Consider the following 18659-nt stretch of genomic DNA (forward strand, 5'->3'; position numbering starts at 1 on the left):
TCCTCCATCTCCTTTGACATTTCTCCCGTGGGAATATGGATGTTCAACTATGGGGTAAAATCCACAAGAAAAGGTCAACAACTTTGGGGTAAAATGGTAAAAAAAGTTCCACAACATCAATTCTAAAAATAGGCCCTCACACATGTTCCTGTCATCAAATCTGGCCCTCTTGCAAAAAAGTTTGGGGGCCCCTGTTCTGGGACAATTCTCCCCTAAAAAAAGGGACATCATCCCCTCCAACGTTTCTCCCCTAAAAAAATGGACATCATCCCCCCTGACGTTTCTCCCATGAAAATAGGGACGTTCTGCCATCCCCTCCAACGTTTCTCCCCTGAAAAAAGGGACGTTCTGCCATCCCCTCCAACGTTTCTCCCCTAAAAAAATGGACATCATCCCCCCTGACGTTTCTCCCATGAAAATAGGGACATCATCCCCTCCAATGTTTCTCCCCTAAAAAAATGGACATCATCCCCCCTGATATTTCTCCCATGAAAATAGGGACGTTCTGCCATCCCCTCCAACGTTTCTCCCCTGAAAAAAGGGACGTTCTGCCATCCCCTCCAACGTTTCTCCCCTGAAAAAAGGGATGTTCTGCCATCCCCTCCAACGTTTCTCCTATGAAAATAGGGACGTTCTGCCATCCCCTCCAACGTTTCTCCCCTGAAAAAAGGGACGTTCTGCCATCCCCTCCAACGTTTCTCCTGTGAAAATAGGGACGTTCTGCCATCCCCTCCAACGTTTCTCCCCTGAAAAAAGGGACGTTCTGCCATCCCCTCCAACGTTTCTCCTATGAAAATAGGGACGTTCTGCCATCCCCTCCAACGTTTCTCCCCTGAAAAAAGGGACGTTCTGCCATCCCCTCCAACGTTTCTCCTGTGAAAATAGGGACGTTCTGCCATCCCCTCCAACGTTTCTCCCCTGAAAAAAGGGACGTTCTGCCATCCCCTCCAACGTTTCTCCTGTGAAAATAGGGACGTTCTGCCATCCCCTCCAACGTTTCTCCCCTGAAAAAAGGGACGTTCTGCCATCCCCTCCAACGTTTCTCCTGTGAAAATAGGGACGTTCTGCCATCCCCTCCAACGTTTCTCCCCTGAAAAAAGGGACGTTCTGCCATCCCCTCCAACGTTTCTCCCCTAAAAAAATGGACATCATCCCCCCTGACGTTTCTCCCATGAAAATAGGGACGTTCTGCCATCCCCTCCAACGTTTCTCCCCTGAAAAAAGGGACGTTCTGCCATCCCCTCCAACGTTTCTCCCCTGAAAAAAGGGACGTTCTGCCATCCCCTCCAACGTTTCTCCCCTAAAAAAATGGACATCATCCCCCCTGATGTTTCTCCCATGAAAATAGGGACGTTCTGCCATCCCCTCCAACGTTTCTCCCCTGAAAAAAGGGACGTTCTGCCATCCCCTCCAACGTTTCTCCCCTGAAAAAAGGGACGTTCTGCCATCCCCTCCAACGTTTCTCCTATGAAAATAGGGACGTTCTGCCATCCCCTCCAACGTTTCTCCCCTGAAAAAAGGGACGTTCTGCCATCCCCTCCAACGTTTCTCCTGTGAAAATAGGGACGTTCTGCCATCCCCTCCAATGTTTCTCCCCTGAAAAAAGGGACGTTCTGCCATCCCCTCCAACGTTTCTCCTGTGAAAATAGGGACGTTCTGCCATCCCCTCCAACGTTTCTCCCCTGAAAAAAGGGACGTTCTGCCATCCCCTCCAACGTTTCTCCCCTGAAAAAAGGGACGTTCTGCCATCCCCTCCAACATTTCTCCCATGAAAATAGGGACGTTCTGCCATCCCCTCCGACGTTTCTCCTGTGAAAATAGGGACGTTCTGCCATCCCCTCCAACATTTCTCCCATGAAGATAGGGACGTTCTGCCATCCCCTCGGGCGTTTCTCCTGTGAAAATAGGGACCTTCTGCCATCCCCTCCAACGTTTCTCCCCTGAAAAAAGGGACGTTCTGCCATCCCCTCCAACGTTTCTCCCCTGAAAAAAGGGACGTTCTGCCATCCCCTCCAACGTTTCTCCTATGAAAATAGGGACGTTCTGCCATCCCCTCCAACGTTTCTCCCCTGAAAAAAGGGACGTTCTGCCATCCCCTCCAACGTTTCTCCTGTGAAAATAGGGACGTTCTGCCATCCCCTCCAACGTTTCTCCCCTGAAAAAAGGGACGTTCTGCCATCCCCTCCAACGTTTCTCCTATGAAAATAGGGACGTTCTGCCATCCCCTCCAACGTTTCTCCCCTGAAAAAAGGGACATTCTGCCATCCCCTCCAACGTTTCTCCTGTGAAAAAAGGGACGTTCTGCCATCCCCTCCAACGTTTCTCCTGTGAAAATAGGGACGTTCTGCCACCCCCTCCGACGTTTCTCCCCTGAAAAAAGGGACGTTCTGCCATCCCCTCCAACGTTTCTCCTGTGAAAATAGGGACGTTCTGCCATCCCCTCCAACGTTTCTCCCCTGAAAAAAGGGACGTTCTGCCATCCCCTCCAACGTTTCTCCCCTAAAAAAATGGACATCATCCCCCCTGACGTTTCTCCCATGAAAATAGGGACGTTCTGCCATCCCCTCCAACGTTTCTCCCCTGAAAAAAGGGACGTTCTGCCATCCCCTCCAACGTTTCTCCCCTAAAAAAATGGACATCATCCCCCCTGATGTTTCTCCCATGAAAATAGGGACATCATCCCCTCCAATGTTTCTCCCCTAAAAAAATGGACATCATCCCCCCTGATGTTTCTCCCATGAAAATAGGGACGTTCTGCCATCCCCTCCAACGTTTCTCCCCTGAAAAAAGGGACGTTCTGCCATCCCCTCCAACGTTTCTCCCCTGAAAAAAGGGACGTTCTGCCATCCCCTCCAACGTTTCTCCTATGAAAATAGGGACGTTCTGCCATCCCCTCCAACGTTTCTCCCCTGAAAAAAGGGACGTTCTGCCATCCCCTCCAACGTTTCTCCTGTGAAAATAGGGACGTTCTGCCATCCCCTCCAACGTTTCTCCCCTGAAAAAAGGGACGTTCTGCCATCCCCTCCAACGTTTCTCCTGTGAAAATAGGGACGTTCTGCCATCCCCTCCAACGTTTCTCCCCTGAAAAAAGGGACGTTCTGCCATCCCCTCCAACGTTTCTCCCCTGAAAAAAGGGACGTTCTGCCATCCCCTCCAACATTTCTCCCATGAAAATAGGGACGTTCTGCCATCCCCTCCGACGTTTCTCCTGTGAAAATAGGGACGTTCTGCCATCCCCTCCAACATTTCTCCCATGAAGATAGGGACGTTCTGCCATCCCCTCGGGCGTTTCTCCTGTGAAAATAGGGACCTTCTGCCATCCCCTCCAACGTTTCTCCCCTGAAAAAAGGGACGTTCTGCCATCCCCTCCAACGTTTCTCCTGTGAAAATAGGGACGTTCTGCCATCCCCTCTGACATTTCTCCCACGAAAATACAGATACCATCCCCTCCGACGTTTCTCCCATGAAAATAGGGATGTTCTGCCATCCCTTTCGACGTTTCTCCCATGAAAATACAGATACCATCCCCTCCGACGTTTCTCCTGTGAAAATAGGGACGTTCTGCCACCCCCTCCGACGTTTCTCCTGTGAAAATAGGGACGTTCTGCCACCCCCTCCGACGTTTCTCCTGTGAAAATAGGGACGTTCTGCCACCCCCTCCGACGTTTCTCCTGTGAAAATAGGGACGTTCTGCCACCCCCTCCGACGTTTCTCCTGTGAAAATAGGGACGTTCTGCCACCCCCTCCGACGTTTCTCCTGTGAAAATAGGGACGTTCTGCCACCCCCTCCGACGTTTCTCCTGTGAAAATAGGGACGTTCTGCCACCCCCTCCGACGTTTCTCCTGTGAAAATAGGGACGTTCTGCCACCCCCTCCGACGTTTCTCCTGTGAAAATAGGGACGTTCTTCCACCCCCTCCAACGTTTCTCCCCTGAAAATAGGGACGTTCTGCCACCCCCTCCGACGTTTCTCCTGTGAAAATAGGGACGTTCTGCCATCCCCTCCGACGTTTCTCCTGTGAAAATAGGGACGTTCTGCCATCCCCTCCAACGTTTCTCCTGTGAAAATAGGGACGTTCTGCCATCCCCTCCGACATTTCTCCCATGAAAATAGGGACGTTCTGCCATCCCCTCCGACGTTTCTCCTGTGAAAATAGGGACGTTCTGCCATCCCCTCCGACGTTTCTCCTGTGAAAATAGGGACGTTCTGCCATCCCCTCCGACATTTCTCCTATGAAAATAGGGACGTTCTGCCATCCCCTCCGACGTTTCTCCTGTGAAAATAGGGACGTTCTCATTCCACATGCTCCTGTGTGTCTTAGGTGCTTTAAATGCATGTTCTTTCTTTGATGCATATGTAATAAACGAGGACCACGTTATGTAAAAGTTACATAGTTGTTTTCTTTGACCTACTCTTTCTGTTAACTTTTCCATCAAAATTAATTCCTTAAATTAAAATTAAGGTTCATGTTTCATGTTCTCCGGTGTCTAGCAGTGCCAAGATGCACAATGAAGTCTTTTGTCTCTTAAGATTTTGTGCTTCATTTGCAAATAGAGAAAGCTATGCTATTTTGGGATTTTGATTGATCAATTGAGATGGAATTGGTTCCATTTCCTGGGCAGGATCTTTAGGAAAGGAAAGGGAGTCATTTCTGCTGTTTCCGGACATTTTTTTTTTTTAAATGGTTTTTATTAAGTTTTCATTTAAAATACACCAACACCAACAAAATACATAGATATTTCAAATCTTTTTACATTTGTCCAGACATAATCTAATCAGCCGGTCAGGAAGAAAACAGCATCCATCTGCAGAAAATTCAGCAATGGAGACCTGGGCAAGGGCAGCAATCGACCCCACATTCGCTCCATAAGACGCACAGACATTTCCCCTTTTTAGGAGGAAAAAAACAAATTGGAACACACCTATCTGTGCTGAAATAGCGAAGGCGAAAGCGACAGTTCGCCATATTAAATCTTATTTTCCCCCCTCCTCCTCCTGTAGGAAATAAATATATCCCAGCCATGTTGCAAGCGATTGATAGGAAGCTTGGTGCTGTGCGATTCCAGCTACGACCTTGGGGGGGGGGGAGAAAAACATTCAACAATGGAGGCCTGGGCAAGGGGCCGGGGGCCAGAAAGGGAGCCAACGACGGACCCCACATTCGCTCCATAAGACGCACAGACCCCTCCCCTTCCTTTTTAGGAGGAAAAAGTGTCTTACGGAGCGAAAAATACAATAGTTGCTCTCAAAGGCGCTCCTGGACAGTTTGCCTATCCCTGCCCTGAACCGACTCTCCCTGCCCATTTCGAACCTGCGCCTGGGTCCCTTCCCCAGGCGGTGGCACCGAGGTCCCCTGGACCGCCTCTCCCAGTCTGCCCCATGGAGGACCTTAAGGTCCATAAATAGCAACACCCTAGAGGTCCCGGGCCCTAAAGAAGTCTGATTAGCCTCTATTGCTGAAAGGTTCTTACAAGCAATTTGTTCTCAAATATGATGCTCGACTGCCCCTCAGTGGCCGAATGTGGATTTGCAGCATGTCCTAATCCTGCTCTGTCTCCCTGAGCTGTTCACACTGTGCTGTGCTCCTGTGATGAGGCTGCATTTTAACGTTGTGTTTTAATCTTGTTTTTTAAGTTGCATTTCAATCAACTTGTTTTTTATTGGTTGTTAGCCGCCCTGAGCCCGGTCTTGGTTGGGGAGAGCCGGGTAGAAATAAAAGTTTTTTTTAAAATTTTATTATTATTATTATTATTATTATTATTATTATTATTATTATTATTAAAACTGCCCCATGTCCCCTTCATTTCTCTGCGTCCTTGTCCCCGCATCTCACCCGCTGCTGTTTCCTCCCCCCCCCTTTGCAGGCGACCGGGCAGAGCAGCGCACCTGCCTGATTTGCGGCGACCGCGCCACCGGCCTCCACTACGGCATCATCTCCTGCGAGGGCTGCAAGGGCTTCTTCAAGCGCAGCATCTGCAACAAGAGGGTCTACCGGTGCAGCCGCGACAAGAACTGCGTCATGTCCCGCAAGCAGCGCAACCGCTGCCAGTACTGCCGCCTGCTCAAGTGCCTGCAGATGGGCATGAATCGGAAAGGTACTTAGGCTGGGGTCCGAGGTGGTAATAATAATAATAATAATAATAATAATAATAATAATAATAATAAAATTTTATTTACCGTATTTTTTGCTAAAAAGTAAGGGGAAATGTCTGTGCGTCTTAGAGTCCCTGGAGCCGAATTGCCCAGGGGTGAAAAGCAGATCTTTTCTCTTTTTTTGAAAGAGGGAAGTGGGTGTTGAAACAAAGCCGCTGATGGCAAGCGATCGGAAGCGAGATAAGGGACGCTAGCAACAAAGGAGGCTGCCTGGGAGGCGGGGAGGTATAGACAGCAAAATTGCAAGGAGAGGAGACAGGAAGACTAAATCAATGAGGAAAGAAATTAGAAAAAAAGAGGAGCAAAAAACTGCTCCAGCTAAGGAAAAGACACCAAGGCAAACAGGGAAGAAGGGAGTTTTGAAAGGAAGCAGCTGATTGGTGGGATCGGGAGAGAGATAAGGGACGCCAGTGATAAAGGAGGCTGCCTGGGAGGGGGGGAGGTGAAAGCCCATGGACCCTCAGGATTTTTACATTGGGTCACCCCAAATTCACCGTTAGATCACATAGCATGTCCATGTCTACAGCCTGCACCAAAAATTTTTGCATTGGGCTACCCCAAACTCACCGTCAAATCACATGTCTGTGGCCACAGCATGAACCAGCAAAATCATACACCCTCTGTTTCGTTCAGAATATTTTTTTTCTTGTTTTCTTCCTCTAAAAACTAGGCGCTTCTTATGGTCAGGTACGTTTTATGGAGCGAAAAACACAGAATATCCCACCCTCCCCAGCCAAAGCCAGGCTCAGAGCGGCTAACAACAGTAAAGCAATACAGCATTCTAAAATCAATTCATTCTAAAATCAAATTGATGGCAACCATTGGGCTAGAGTTCTGTGAGGATTGCCAAAGGAGGTGGTCAGGCTGTGCCTTGGCCAAAGGCCTGGTGGAACAGCTCTGTCCTGCAGGCCCTGCGGAAAGATGTCAAGTCCCGCAGGGCCCTAGTCTCTTGTGACGGAGCGTTCCACCAGATTGGAGCCACAGCCGAAAAAGCCCTGGCTCTGGTCAAGGCCAGCCTAACCTCCCTGTGGTCCGGGACCTCCAAGGTATTTTTGTTTGAGGATCACGGGACGTACCAGGAGAGGCGGTCCCGTAGGTAGGAGGGTCCTAGGCCGTATAGGGCTTTCAAGGGTTAAAACCAGCACCTTGAACCCGATCCTGTACTCCACTGGGAGCCAGCGCAGTTGGTATAGCACTGGGTGAACGTGGTCCTGCGGCGAGGACCCCGGAAGGAGTCTTGGCGTGGCATTCTGCACCCGCTGGAGTTTCTGGTCAGTCTCAAGGGCAGCCCCACGTAGAGCGAGTTACAATGATCCAGTCTGGAGGTGACCGTCGCGTGGAGGTAGTTCAGCGCACGTCCTCCAAGTTTCCTAATTGAGCCCTCTGTGGGCGACTCGCCCCAGAGCTTTTGGGGAGCCCCTTGCTCTCGTGCCCGCCCCCAGAGGCTGGCCTCCAGAAGGTGCCAGCACCCTCCTTTGCTGCCGGCCATCTGGAAGTGCCCACAGTTGGAGAGATCCCTCAGCCCACGTTCTCCCTTATCGAGGAAGAAGTTGAGCCCCTTGTGGACGCCTCGCCCCAGGGCCTTTGGGGAGCCCCTTGCACTCACGCCCACCACTAGTAGCTAGCCTCCAGCTCCTTCCTTTGCCGCCGGCCAACTGGAAGTCCCGGCAGTTGGAGAGATCTCTCAGCCCACGTTCTCCCTTGATAATAATAATAATAATAATAATAATAATAATAATAATAATAGTAGTAGTAGTAATTTATTATTTATACCCCACCCATCTGGCTGGGGTTCCCCAGCCACTATGGGCGGCTTCCAACAAAAGATTAAAATACCGTAACCCATCAAACGTTCAAAGCTTTCCTAAACATGGCTGCCTTCAGATGTCTTCTCAAAGTCTGGTAGTTGTTGTTCTCTTGGACATCCAGCTGGAGGGCATTCCACCACCGAGAAGGCCCTCCGTCTGGTTCCCTGTAACTTGGCTTCTCACAGCGAGGGAGCAGCCAGAAGGCCCTCGGCGCTGGACGTCCAGGCAGAACGATGGGGGTGGAGACGCTCCTTCCGATACACTTGACCAAGGCCCCAAATTAAGAAATCTGTATTTTTCAGGTCACCAGAGATGCCAAGCTCTTCTTTGGGGCGATTTCAAAGTTGTTGAGGCTTCTTTTGGTGGGGCAGTGGCCCTCAAATTTGCCTACAGAAACTGCGTAGGAGACTAACCCCCCCTTTTTTTGCTCAAAAAATTCAGGAGAGAACATCATGCTTAACGGGACTGCCCCTCCTGGTATGTCCCGCAGAGGACCCTAAGGTCCATGAATAAGAATAGCTTAAAGGTTGCAGGCCCTAAGGAAGCCAGATTATCCTCCACCAGGGCCAGGGCCTTTTTAGGGGTGGCTCCGACCTGGTGGAACGCTCTGTCCCACGAGACTAGGGCCTGTAAGACAGAGCTATTCTGCCTGGCCTTTAGTTTGAATTAGCCTGATCCTCTTTCCCCCTTTCCCTTCTATGAAGAAACCCTTTCTGGGACCCCGCATTTACCGTATTTTTCGCACGATTGGACGCACCGGACCATAGGGCGCACCTAGTTTTTTTGGGGGGAAATAAAGGAAAAAAAATTTCCCTTTATTTCCCCCCCCCAAAAGCAGGTCAGGGAAACCGAACCAGGTCGAGGAACAGCGGGATAGTGGCGCTGCGCCTCCCTGCTGTCCCCCGAGCTTGTGGGGCTGGCTGATGTCTGCCTGGCGCGAGGGGCGCTCTGCTTCAGGGCGCCCCACCCGCCGGGCGGCAGGCTGCTATCCGCAGCTTGGAGAGCCTTGCGGGGAACTCCTGCAGGGCTCCCCACCCTGCGGATGTCTGCCCGGCGCGAGGGGCGCTCTGATTCAGGGCACCCCACCCGCCGGGCGGCAGGCTGCTATCCGCAGCTTGGGGAGCCTTGCAGGGAACTCCTGCAGGGCTCCCCACCCTGCGGATGTCTGCCCGGCGCGAGGGACGCTCTGATTCAGGGTGCCCCACCCGCCGGGCGGCAGGCTGCTATCCGCAGCTTGGAGAGCCTTGCGGGGAACTCCTGCAGGGCTCCCCACCCTGCGGATGTCTGCCCGGCGCAAGGGGCGCTCTGATTCAGGGCGCCCCTCCCGCCGGGCGGCAGGCTGCTATCCGCAGCTTGGGGAGCCTTGAAGGGAACTCCTGCAGGGCTCCCCACCCTGCGGATGTCTGCCCGGCGCGAGGGGCGCTCTGATTCAGGGCGCCCCACCCGCCGGGCGGCAGGCTGCTATCCGCAGCTTGGAGAGCCTTGCAGGGAACTCCTGCAGGGCTCCCCACCCTGCGGATGTCTGCCCGGCGCGAGGGGCGCTCTGATTCAGGGCGCCCCACCCGCCGGGCGGCAGGCTGCTATCCGCAGCTTGGGGAGCCTTGCAGGGAACTCCTGCAGGGCTCCCCACCCTGCGGATGTGTTCCCGAAGCGCCGGGCGCTCTGCTTTCAGGGCGCCCGACGCTCCGGGCGGCAGGCTGCTATCCGCAGCCTAGACATCCCTGCGGGACCTCCCGCAGGGTTGCCTAGGCTGCGGATGAGTTCCCGAAGCGCCGGGCGCTCTGCTTTCATGGCGCCCGACGCTCCAGGAAGCAGGCTGCTATCCGCAGCCTAGACATCCCTGCGGGACCTCCCGCAGGGTTGCCTAGGCTGCGGATGTGTTCCCGAAGCGCCGGGCGCTCTGCTTTCAGGGCGCCCGACGCTCCGGGAAGCAGGCTGCTATCCGCAGCCTAGACACAGCTAGCGGAGCGCTAATCCCGAAGCTTGGGGCTGCGGAGCTCAGCGCGCCCCAAGCTTCTGGGTGCCGGCAAGGTCTAGACGGCTAGCGGAGACCTTGCCGGCACCCAGAAGCTTGGGGCGCGCTGAGCTCCGCACGCCCCAAGCTTCGGGATTAATGCAGCGCTCCGCTAGCCGTAGCGGATAGTTTCCTGAAGCCTGGAGAGCGAGAGGGGTCGGTGCGCACCCACCCCTCTCACTTTCCAGGCTTCAGCGAAAGCCTGCATTCGCTCCATAGGACGCACACACATTTTCCCTTGCTTTTTAGGAGGGAAAAAGTGCGTCCTATGGTGCGAAAAATACGGTAAATTCTTTCCTGGTCTCCTTGCTGGCCCCGGTAGGACCAACTTGGCCAGTTAGCCCTGGCGATCATTTGATGTCTACGGACTGGGATTCCCCCTCACCAAAAAAATGACCCCCAGATATTTGAATTTTCTTGATATTGATGCTGCATTTATGTTGTATTATATGTTGTTTTTAAGTCACATTTTAATCAGTGTTTTGTATTTGTTGTTAGCCACCCTGAGCCTGGTTTTTAAACCGGGAAGGGTGGGGTATAAATTTATTATTATTATTATTTATTATGCACGGGAAAACACGGTACATATTTGCTGTGTTTGGCGTTGTCATGTTGCTTCCTTTTTTCCTTCTCCCCCCTTTCCCAACCTTATTTCCTGACACTGATCCTTTGGTTTTATCTGGCCGGGCTGGAGTGTGAAGTGGATTTTTAACGTCTGCTGCCGAGGGGGTTCTGTTGTTGAGAATTTAGAGGAAGGAAGCAAGCAAGGAAGGAAGATTCCCCAGAAACTCTTTTAGCAGGCATCTTCCTAGGTCCTAAGGGAAAAAAAAGATTCCCCCAGACCCTTTTAGCAGGTATTTCCAGGTCCAAAGAAATAAAGATAGTGGCATCTACACACAATTTTTTTTTTTTAAAAAAGCTCTGAAACGTTTTGAAAAAGAAGTTGAATTTTGTATAGCTCTCTCTCTAGCTCTAGTGATTAAAACATTAATGTGTTAACATTGCATTTCAATCTTGTTTTTTCAGTTTCAATCCACTTGCTTTGATTATTGGTTGTTAGCCGCCCTGAGCCCGGCCTTGGCTGGGGAGGGCGGGGTATAAATAAAATGTATTATTATCATTATTATTATTAGTGCCCCCTTTGTATATTGTGCTTTAACACCCTTGCCTTGCAGGCGAGTCCTGCATGTGAACCCAGAGGCCTTCGTTTCGCGAGGAGCGGCACGGAAGCGAAACCCACGTCTTGTTTCGCCACCACGGTTCCCCCCTGCAAATAAAGGGGGCAGGGGATCGGGAGCCGCGTGCAAAAGGCTGCGAAACGAATTGTCTCCCCCTCCCGGGGCGCCGGGCTTTTTTGGGCGGGGTCGTTTGCCATTGCGGCCGAGACCGAAGGGCTGTGCTGGCCAGGACCGAAGGGCGAGGGGCACAGGATTGGGGGGCAGCGGCGGCCGGGGAGAGAGCAGCCGCAGTCCTGGAGCGCAACCACTAGGGGGAGCCTGCTTGGATCACTGGCCCACAGGCAGAGGCCAAACCGCCCCCAATTTCTCTCCCGAGGATCCGTTAGCCGGATCTCCAGAATCTGAGAATTATGGGCACCATTCTTTCTCTCCCAAGTATGTGTTGGCCGGATCCCCGGAATCTGAGAGTTATGGGCATCATTCTGGGCACCTGGGAATTACGGGCCCTGTGCCACGGAGACCATCCTTGCCTGCTGGCCCGTCTTTCCTCTCCTGCTTCAGCCCAGCTTGTTGGCCTTTCCCTTTGGCGCCTCTGAGCGCCATTTTGACTTCTTTACAATTTAAAATATATATAAATTTATTTTCAGTTTTTGTTACGGTCACGGACTTCCAATGCTAATGCGTATTAGGCTTCCCTCCCCGCCCCCTTTTGTGGTTCCTTATCCATTTAAATCAGGCACCCCCAACCTTCAGTTCCCGGGTGGCCCACCCCGCCCGCCCCTCCCGTGGCAACGGGCGGGGGGAGGCCGGGTGCCCGTGGGCCAGTCCCTAACCATCTGCTCTCGCTGCCTTCTTGTTTTTCAAGCAATTCGCGAAGATGGCATGCCCGGAGGCAGGAACAAGAGCATCGGACCTGTCCAGGTGAGCGGCCGTTGGGTTTCTCGCAAGTAGGCACCCCCAAAACCTTCGGCCCTCCCGATGTTCGCCTGCTGCCAAATAGATCAGTTCCTTCCAAGGATTATCGGGACAAAAGGAACGAGGAGGCGGAAGGGGAAGCGAAGCAGTTTTATTAACGAAACAGCAGGCGTGCAAAGCCTACCCGACAGGGGCTACCCAATCTCCCCTTCAGCTGCCCAGAGCCCCCCAGGTAGAGCAGCAGGAGAGAGACCCCAGCCGTTGGGTCTCCCACCATCGGGTCCTTTGATTTGGGTAGAAGCCCCTCCCACCTTATGGCTTTTATAGCCTGCCTTGATGTCATCAAGGGCACCCGGCGTCACTCATGATCAGCCTCGGCCCCCGAGACGGAATTAACAACGAAAGACCGATCTTTTCCCAAAGTGCTGGCTGCAGGGAGACTCTCAGCCGCTCTGTATTCATTTCATCTCAGGGTCCTGGGCTAATCACGAGTCACACCAGGTGCCCTTGATGACGTCCAAGAAAAAAAGCACATCGATAGGAACAAAAACTAATCCATTCAAAAGTACGCCTTGTGACAAGGATTACAAACTCCAATAGAGATTGCAAACTCGAACGGAGATCTCAAACTCAAACTCATAAAAAATAATTCATTACAGAATTATAAGAGTTCATGAGTAGAGATAAGTTAATGTAATCCAGATTCGTCGTGGAGGTCTTCGTTTCAATCATTGAGCAGAAGTCGGAAGTCATTTATGGATGAGAAACCAGGACAACGTTCTTATCCCTTGCCTGGTTCCGTTCATGTGCTTGTCCTGGGTGCCCGGGAGCCATCAACTTTGGGAGAAGATCGGTTGTTCATCCTTAATTCCATCTTCCATTTATTTGTTAATAAAACGGTTTCGGTTCCTCTTCCACCTCCTCATCCCTTTTGTCCTGATCTCCTTGGAAAAAACTGCTGTATTTGGCAGCACATTTGGGACTACAATTCCCATCCTCCCTCGCCGCTGCTCCCGTTAGCTAGGGATTCTGGGAGTTGTAGGCCCCAACATCGGGAGGGCCACAGGAGAGCACCGAGCCTACCCTGGGTGGCACATTTTCTCGCCGCCTCCCCGTTTTTGTGTGCGCTTGGTTCGGGGAGGGGGCCCTTTTCCAGAACGCTGCTGGCGGCCAGACCTTGGGCTGCGTCGGCGCTCCTGCCTCCCGGTCCTGCCGCCCTTGCCCGCCCCAGCCAGCCCCCCGGGAGCTGCTCCTCCCGAAGCCAGCACCAGCCCTTTGGTCCGTCCCGAGCCCTCCGGAAAGCTGCCCGCGCCGCAGTTTCCGAAGCCGCCCGGGGAACGTCCGCTTGGCGGGTGGGGTGACTTGCCCGGAGAGGTCTTGCGAAACTCCGGGCAGTTTAGGTCCTGGCCAAGAGAAGGCGCCCAAAGGCTCTTGCCAGACTGCGGTGTTTTTCCGGGGACGGGGGCCGCGGCGGCAATGTGCAACGGCACCTTTGGGGAGTCTGTGGCCTCGCCCTCCGGCAAGCTGTGCCGCAAGGCACGGCTGGAGAATCCAGGTAACGGGGGTCCCCAGAGAGGTTGTCCGGCTGCCCCCTTTTTCCTGGGAAACGTCTGAGCTGATGGGGGCCTGCGATTTTTGGAGCTGTGATTTTTGGAGCGATCAGGGGAGAGAATTCATTTCCATGAAAGGGATTCGAATTTCTGTTCTGTGTTTTTAGCCGCACGCTAGCAGAAAAGCATCGTTTAAAAATCTGTAAGAAATGTTATTTGTAGATAAGCGGCCCCCAAAACAGCCAGTTCCCGGCAGAAAAAACTATACAGTGGACGCTCGGGTTGTGAATGTGATCCGTTCGCAACCTGCAGCGTCTGCGCGGGTTGCGATTCGGCACTTCTGTGCATGCGCAAAGTGCGATTCTGTGCATGCGCAAAGTGCGCACCTGCACGATTGCCGAAACCTGGAAGTAACTCGTTCCGGTACTTCCGGGTTCCGACGGTCCGCAACCCGAAAAAACGCAACCTGAAGCGGCTGTAACAGTATGACTGTGTATTTGTAGATAAGCAGCCCCCCCAAAAGCCAGTTCCTGGCAGAAAATACTCGTGCGATTACCCTTGGGACATTGTAAGGTTGTTGCAGCAAAACACACACACTCTCTCTCTCTCTCTCTATATATATATATATATACACACCCCGAATTTTTTGCTCTACAAGACTCACTTTTTCCCTCCTAAAAAGTAAGGGGAAATGTGTGTGCATCTTATGGAGCGAATGCAGGCTGCGCAGCTATCCCAGAAGCCAGAACAGCGAGAGGGATTGCTGCTTTCACTGCACAGCGATCCCTCTTGCTGTTCTGGCTTCTGAGATGCAGAATATTTTTTTCCTTGTTTTCCTCCTCCAAAAACTAGGTGCTATATATATATATAGTTTTGCTGCAACAGCCTTACAGTGTCCGAAGGATGTTGCTAAGGCCCTTGCAAGGCCGTTGCTGGAATAAAAACCCACGTGAGCCGACAGGTGCAAGAGCAGGAGGAGTTTTCTGGGACAGGATGTCCTAGGACGTCGCTAAGGCCGTTGCTAAGGCCGTTGCTAAGGCCGTTGCTGGAATAAAAGCCCACTTGAGCCGACTGGTGCAAGAGGAGGAGGAGCCTTCTGGCAAAGGGTGTCGTCGGCTGAGCGCACTTTGCTCCACCGCCACCAAAGGGGCTGGCAGGGTAGCAGCTCAAAGGCTGGCAGGGAGCTGGTGTGGCACAGCAGGAGGGGTCCCGGCCTGAGAACCCCTTCTTCCCTTCGGCTCGCTTACTGCGGAGGGGGCCGCTCAACCCTTGGAGGGGGGCGGCTTGAGTAAAGGCCGGGGCGTGTGCATTTCCCTCCTCTCCTTCTCCCCGCTCTCCGCAGATCTCTGAGGAGGAGATCGAGAGAATCATGTCCGGGCAGGAATTCGAAGGCGAGGCCAACATCTCGTGGAGCAACAACGGAGACAGCGACAACAGCTCCCCCGGAAACGGGGTCTCGGAGAGCAACCAGCCCTCGCCCGTCTCAACGCCGTCGTCAAGGTGGGATGCTGGGGGTGCGGGGCAAGGTTCTCGGGGGGTCAGGAGGCAGTTCTCGCACTCGGGCCCGGTAGCCTACCAGGGTGCAATCGGCACGTTGATTTATTAAATTTATATACCCGGGGGTCTCGACATTGGGGTGGGGAAAGTTCTCAGGCTGTGTGTCAGGAGGCGGTTCTCGCATTTGGGTCTGGTAACTCACCGGGGTGCACATTGGTTATTAATTTTATTATTATTAAATTTATGTACCTGGGGGTCTTGACTTCAAGGTAGTACACGGGGGGGTGATGAAAAGACCTTGGGCCAGACCAGAACGGGAGTCGGGGGGTCAGGAGGCAGTTCTCGCACTCAGGCCCGGTAGCCTACCGGGGTGCAATCGGCATGTTGATTTATTAAATTTATATACCTGGGGGTCTCGACATGGAGGTGCGGAAAGTTCTCAGGCTGCATGAGACCGGTGTGTGTGTGTGCCAGGAGGCGGGTCTCGCATTTGGGTCTGGTGGCTCACCGGAGTGCACATTGGTTATTAATTTTATTATTATTAAATTTATATACCCGGTGGTCTCGACATGGAGGTGCGGAAAGTTCTCAGGCTGCATGAGACCGGTGTGTGTGTGTGCCGGGAGGCGGGTCTCGCATTTGGGTCTGGTGGCTCACCGGAGTGCACATTGGTTATTAATTTTATTATTATTAAATTTATATATCCGGGGGTCTCGACATGGAGGTGCGGAAAGTTCTCAGGCTGCATGAGACCGGTGTGTGTGTGTGCCGGGAGGCGGGTCTCGCATTTGGGTCTGGTGGCTCACCGGAGTGCACATTGGTTATTAATTTTATTATTATTAAATTTATATACCCGGGGGTCTCGACATGGAGGTGCGGAAAGTTCTCAGGCTGCATGAGACCGGTGTGTGTGTGTGCCGGGAGGCGGGTCTCGCATTTGGGTCTGGTAACTCACCGGGGTGCACATTGGTTATTAATTTTATTATTATTAAATTTATATACCTGGGGGTCTTGACTCCATCTTCAAGGTGCTATACGGGGGGCGATGAAAAGACCTTGGGCCAGACCAGAACGGGAGTTGGGGGGTCAGGAGGCAGTTCTCGCACTCAGGCCCGGTAGCCTACCGGGGTGCAATCGGCATGTTGATTTATTAACATTATTTATTAATGTACTCGGGGGTCTCAGTTACCGTCTTCAAGGAGGGGGCTGGGGGAAGATGTTCAGACCGGTCTCCAGTCGGTTTTGGGAGGCCTATTGGGTCGTTTTTATTTTGATTAGGTATTTTGTGGTTTTATATAGATTATTGTTAATAATAATAGTTAATAAAGTGGGGGTCTGGGGGGTTTTTATGTTGATTATATGTTTTCAGGTTGATTATATGGGGCTGCCCAGAGTGGCTGGGGAAATAACAAATTACGGCGATAACGTTTTGGGTTTATAATATATAAACGCAATAATAAATATAATAATAATTATATGATAATAATAAATAATAAATTTTTATTTATGCCTAGGCTGAGACCGGGTTCAGGGCGGCTAACACCGAATATAAATGCAGTTTTATATTTTGATTTTGTTTCGTGAACCGTATATGGCAATGCGGGCCAGGTGCCCTCCAGCTCTTTTGGGACTACAACTCCCATCATCCCTCTCTCGCAGGACCAGTGGGTCAGGGATGATGGGAATTGCAGTCCCCAAACACCTGGAGGGCCAAGGGATCAGGCATGGCCCAAGTTGGCCCTCCAGCTCTTTTCTGGACTACAACTCCCATCAGCCCTAGCTCCCAGGAGCAGTGGTCAGGGATGATGGGAATTGCAGTCCCCAAACTGCTGGAGGGCCACGTTTGACTCCCATCATCCCTAGCTCCCAGGAGCAGTGGTCAGGGATGATGGGTATTGTAGTCCCCAAACTGCTGGAGGGCCACGTTTGACTCCCATCATCCCTAGCTCCCAGGAGCAGTGGTCAGGGATGATGGGTATTGTAGTCCCCAAACTGCTGGAGGGCCACGTTTGACTCCCATCATCCCTAGCTCCCAGGAGCAGTGGTCAGGGATGATGGGAATTGCAGTCCCCAAACTGCTGGAGGGCCACGTTTGACTCCCATCATCCGTAGCTCCCAGGAGCAGTGGTCAGGGATGATGGGAATTGTAGTCCCCAAACTGCTGGAGGGCCACGTTTGACTCCCATCATCCCTAGCTCCCAGGAGCAGTGGTAAGGGATGATGGGAATTGTAGTCCCCAAACTGCTGGAGGGCCACGTTTGACTCCCATCATCCCTAGCTCCCAGGAGCAGTGGTCAGGGATGATGGGAACTGTAGTCTCCAAACAACTGGAGGGCCGGGGATGATGGGAATTGTAGTCCCCAAACTGCTGGAGGGCCACGTTTAACTCCCATCATCCCTAGCTCCCAGGAGCAGTGGTCAGGGATGATGGGAATTGTAGTCCCCAAACAGCTAGAGGGCCACGTTTGACTCCCATCATCCCTAGCTCCCAGGAGCAGTGGTCAGGGATGATGGGAACTGTAGTCTCCAAACAACTGGAGGGCCGGGGATGATGGGAATTGTAGTCCCCAAACTGCTGGAGGGCCACGTTTGACTCCCATCATCCCTAGCTCCCAGGAGCAGTGGTCAGGGATGATGGGTATTGTAGTCCCCAAACAGCTAGAGGGCCACGTTTGACTCCCATCATCCCTAGCTCCCAGGAGCAGTGGTCAGGGATGATGGGTATTGTAGTCCCCAAACAGCTAGAGGGCCACGTTTGACTCCCATCATCCCTAGCTCCCAGGAGCAGTGGTCAGGGATGATGGTAATTGTAGTCCCCAAACCTTGCAGGACCAGTGGGTCAGGGATGATGGGAACTGTAGTCTCCAAACAACTGGAGGTCCGGGGATCATGGAAATTGTAGTCCCCAAACTGCTGGAGGGCCACGTTTGACTCCCATCATCCCTAGCTCCCAGGAGCAGTGCTCAGGGATGATGGGAATTGTAGTCCCCAAACTGCTGGAGGGCCTCGTTTGACTCCCATCATCCCTAGCTCCCAGGAGCAGTGGTCAGGGATGATGGGAACTGTAGTCTCCAAACAACTGGAGGGCCGGGGATGATGGGAATTGTAGTCCCCAAACTGCTGGAGGGCCACGTTTGACTCCCATCATCCCTAGCTCCCAGGAGCAGTGGTCAGGGATGATGGGTATTGTAGTCCCCAAACAGCTAGAGGGCCACGTTTGACTCCCATCATCCCTAGCTCCCAGGAGCAGTGGTCAGGGATGATGGGTATTGTAGTCCCCAAACTGCTGGAGGGCCACGTTTGACTCCCATCATCCCTAGCTCCCAGGAGCAGTGGTCAGGGATGATGGGAATTGCAGTCCCCAAACTGCTGGAGGGCCACGTTTGACTCCCATCATCCCTAGCTCCCAGGAGCAGTGGTCAGGGATGATGGGAATTGTAGTCCCCAAACTGCTGGAGGGCCACGTTTGACTCCCATCATCCCTAGCTCCCAGGAGCAGTGCTCAGGGATGATGGGAATTGTAGTCCCCAAACTGCTGGAGGGC

The 18659-nt window shown here is 52.6% G+C and overlaps 1 protein-coding gene across 2 annotated transcripts in view; it reads left to right on the plus strand.

Moving 5' to 3' along the window:
* The window catches only part of NR6A1 (nuclear receptor subfamily 6 group A member 1), a 44498-nt gene that overhangs the window by 9999 nt on the left and 15840 nt on the right, over positions 1-18659 (plus strand). For both annotated transcript variants that reach the window (XM_053373341.1, XM_053373342.1), the window contains exons 4-6: positions 5865-6095; positions 12019-12074; positions 14961-15118. In XM_053373341.1, coding sequence (XP_053229316.1) covers positions 5865-6095; positions 12019-12074; positions 14961-15118 — 445 coding nt within the window. The remainder of the gene's footprint in view (positions 1-5864; positions 6096-12018; positions 12075-14960; positions 15119-18659) is intronic.

The sequence above is a fragment of the Podarcis raffonei genome, chromosome Z (genome assembly GCF_027172205.1).
Source record: "Podarcis raffonei isolate rPodRaf1 chromosome Z, rPodRaf1.pri, whole genome shotgun sequence".
NCBI classification, from domain to species: Eukaryota; Metazoa; Chordata; class Lepidosauria; order Squamata; family Lacertidae; genus Podarcis; species Podarcis raffonei.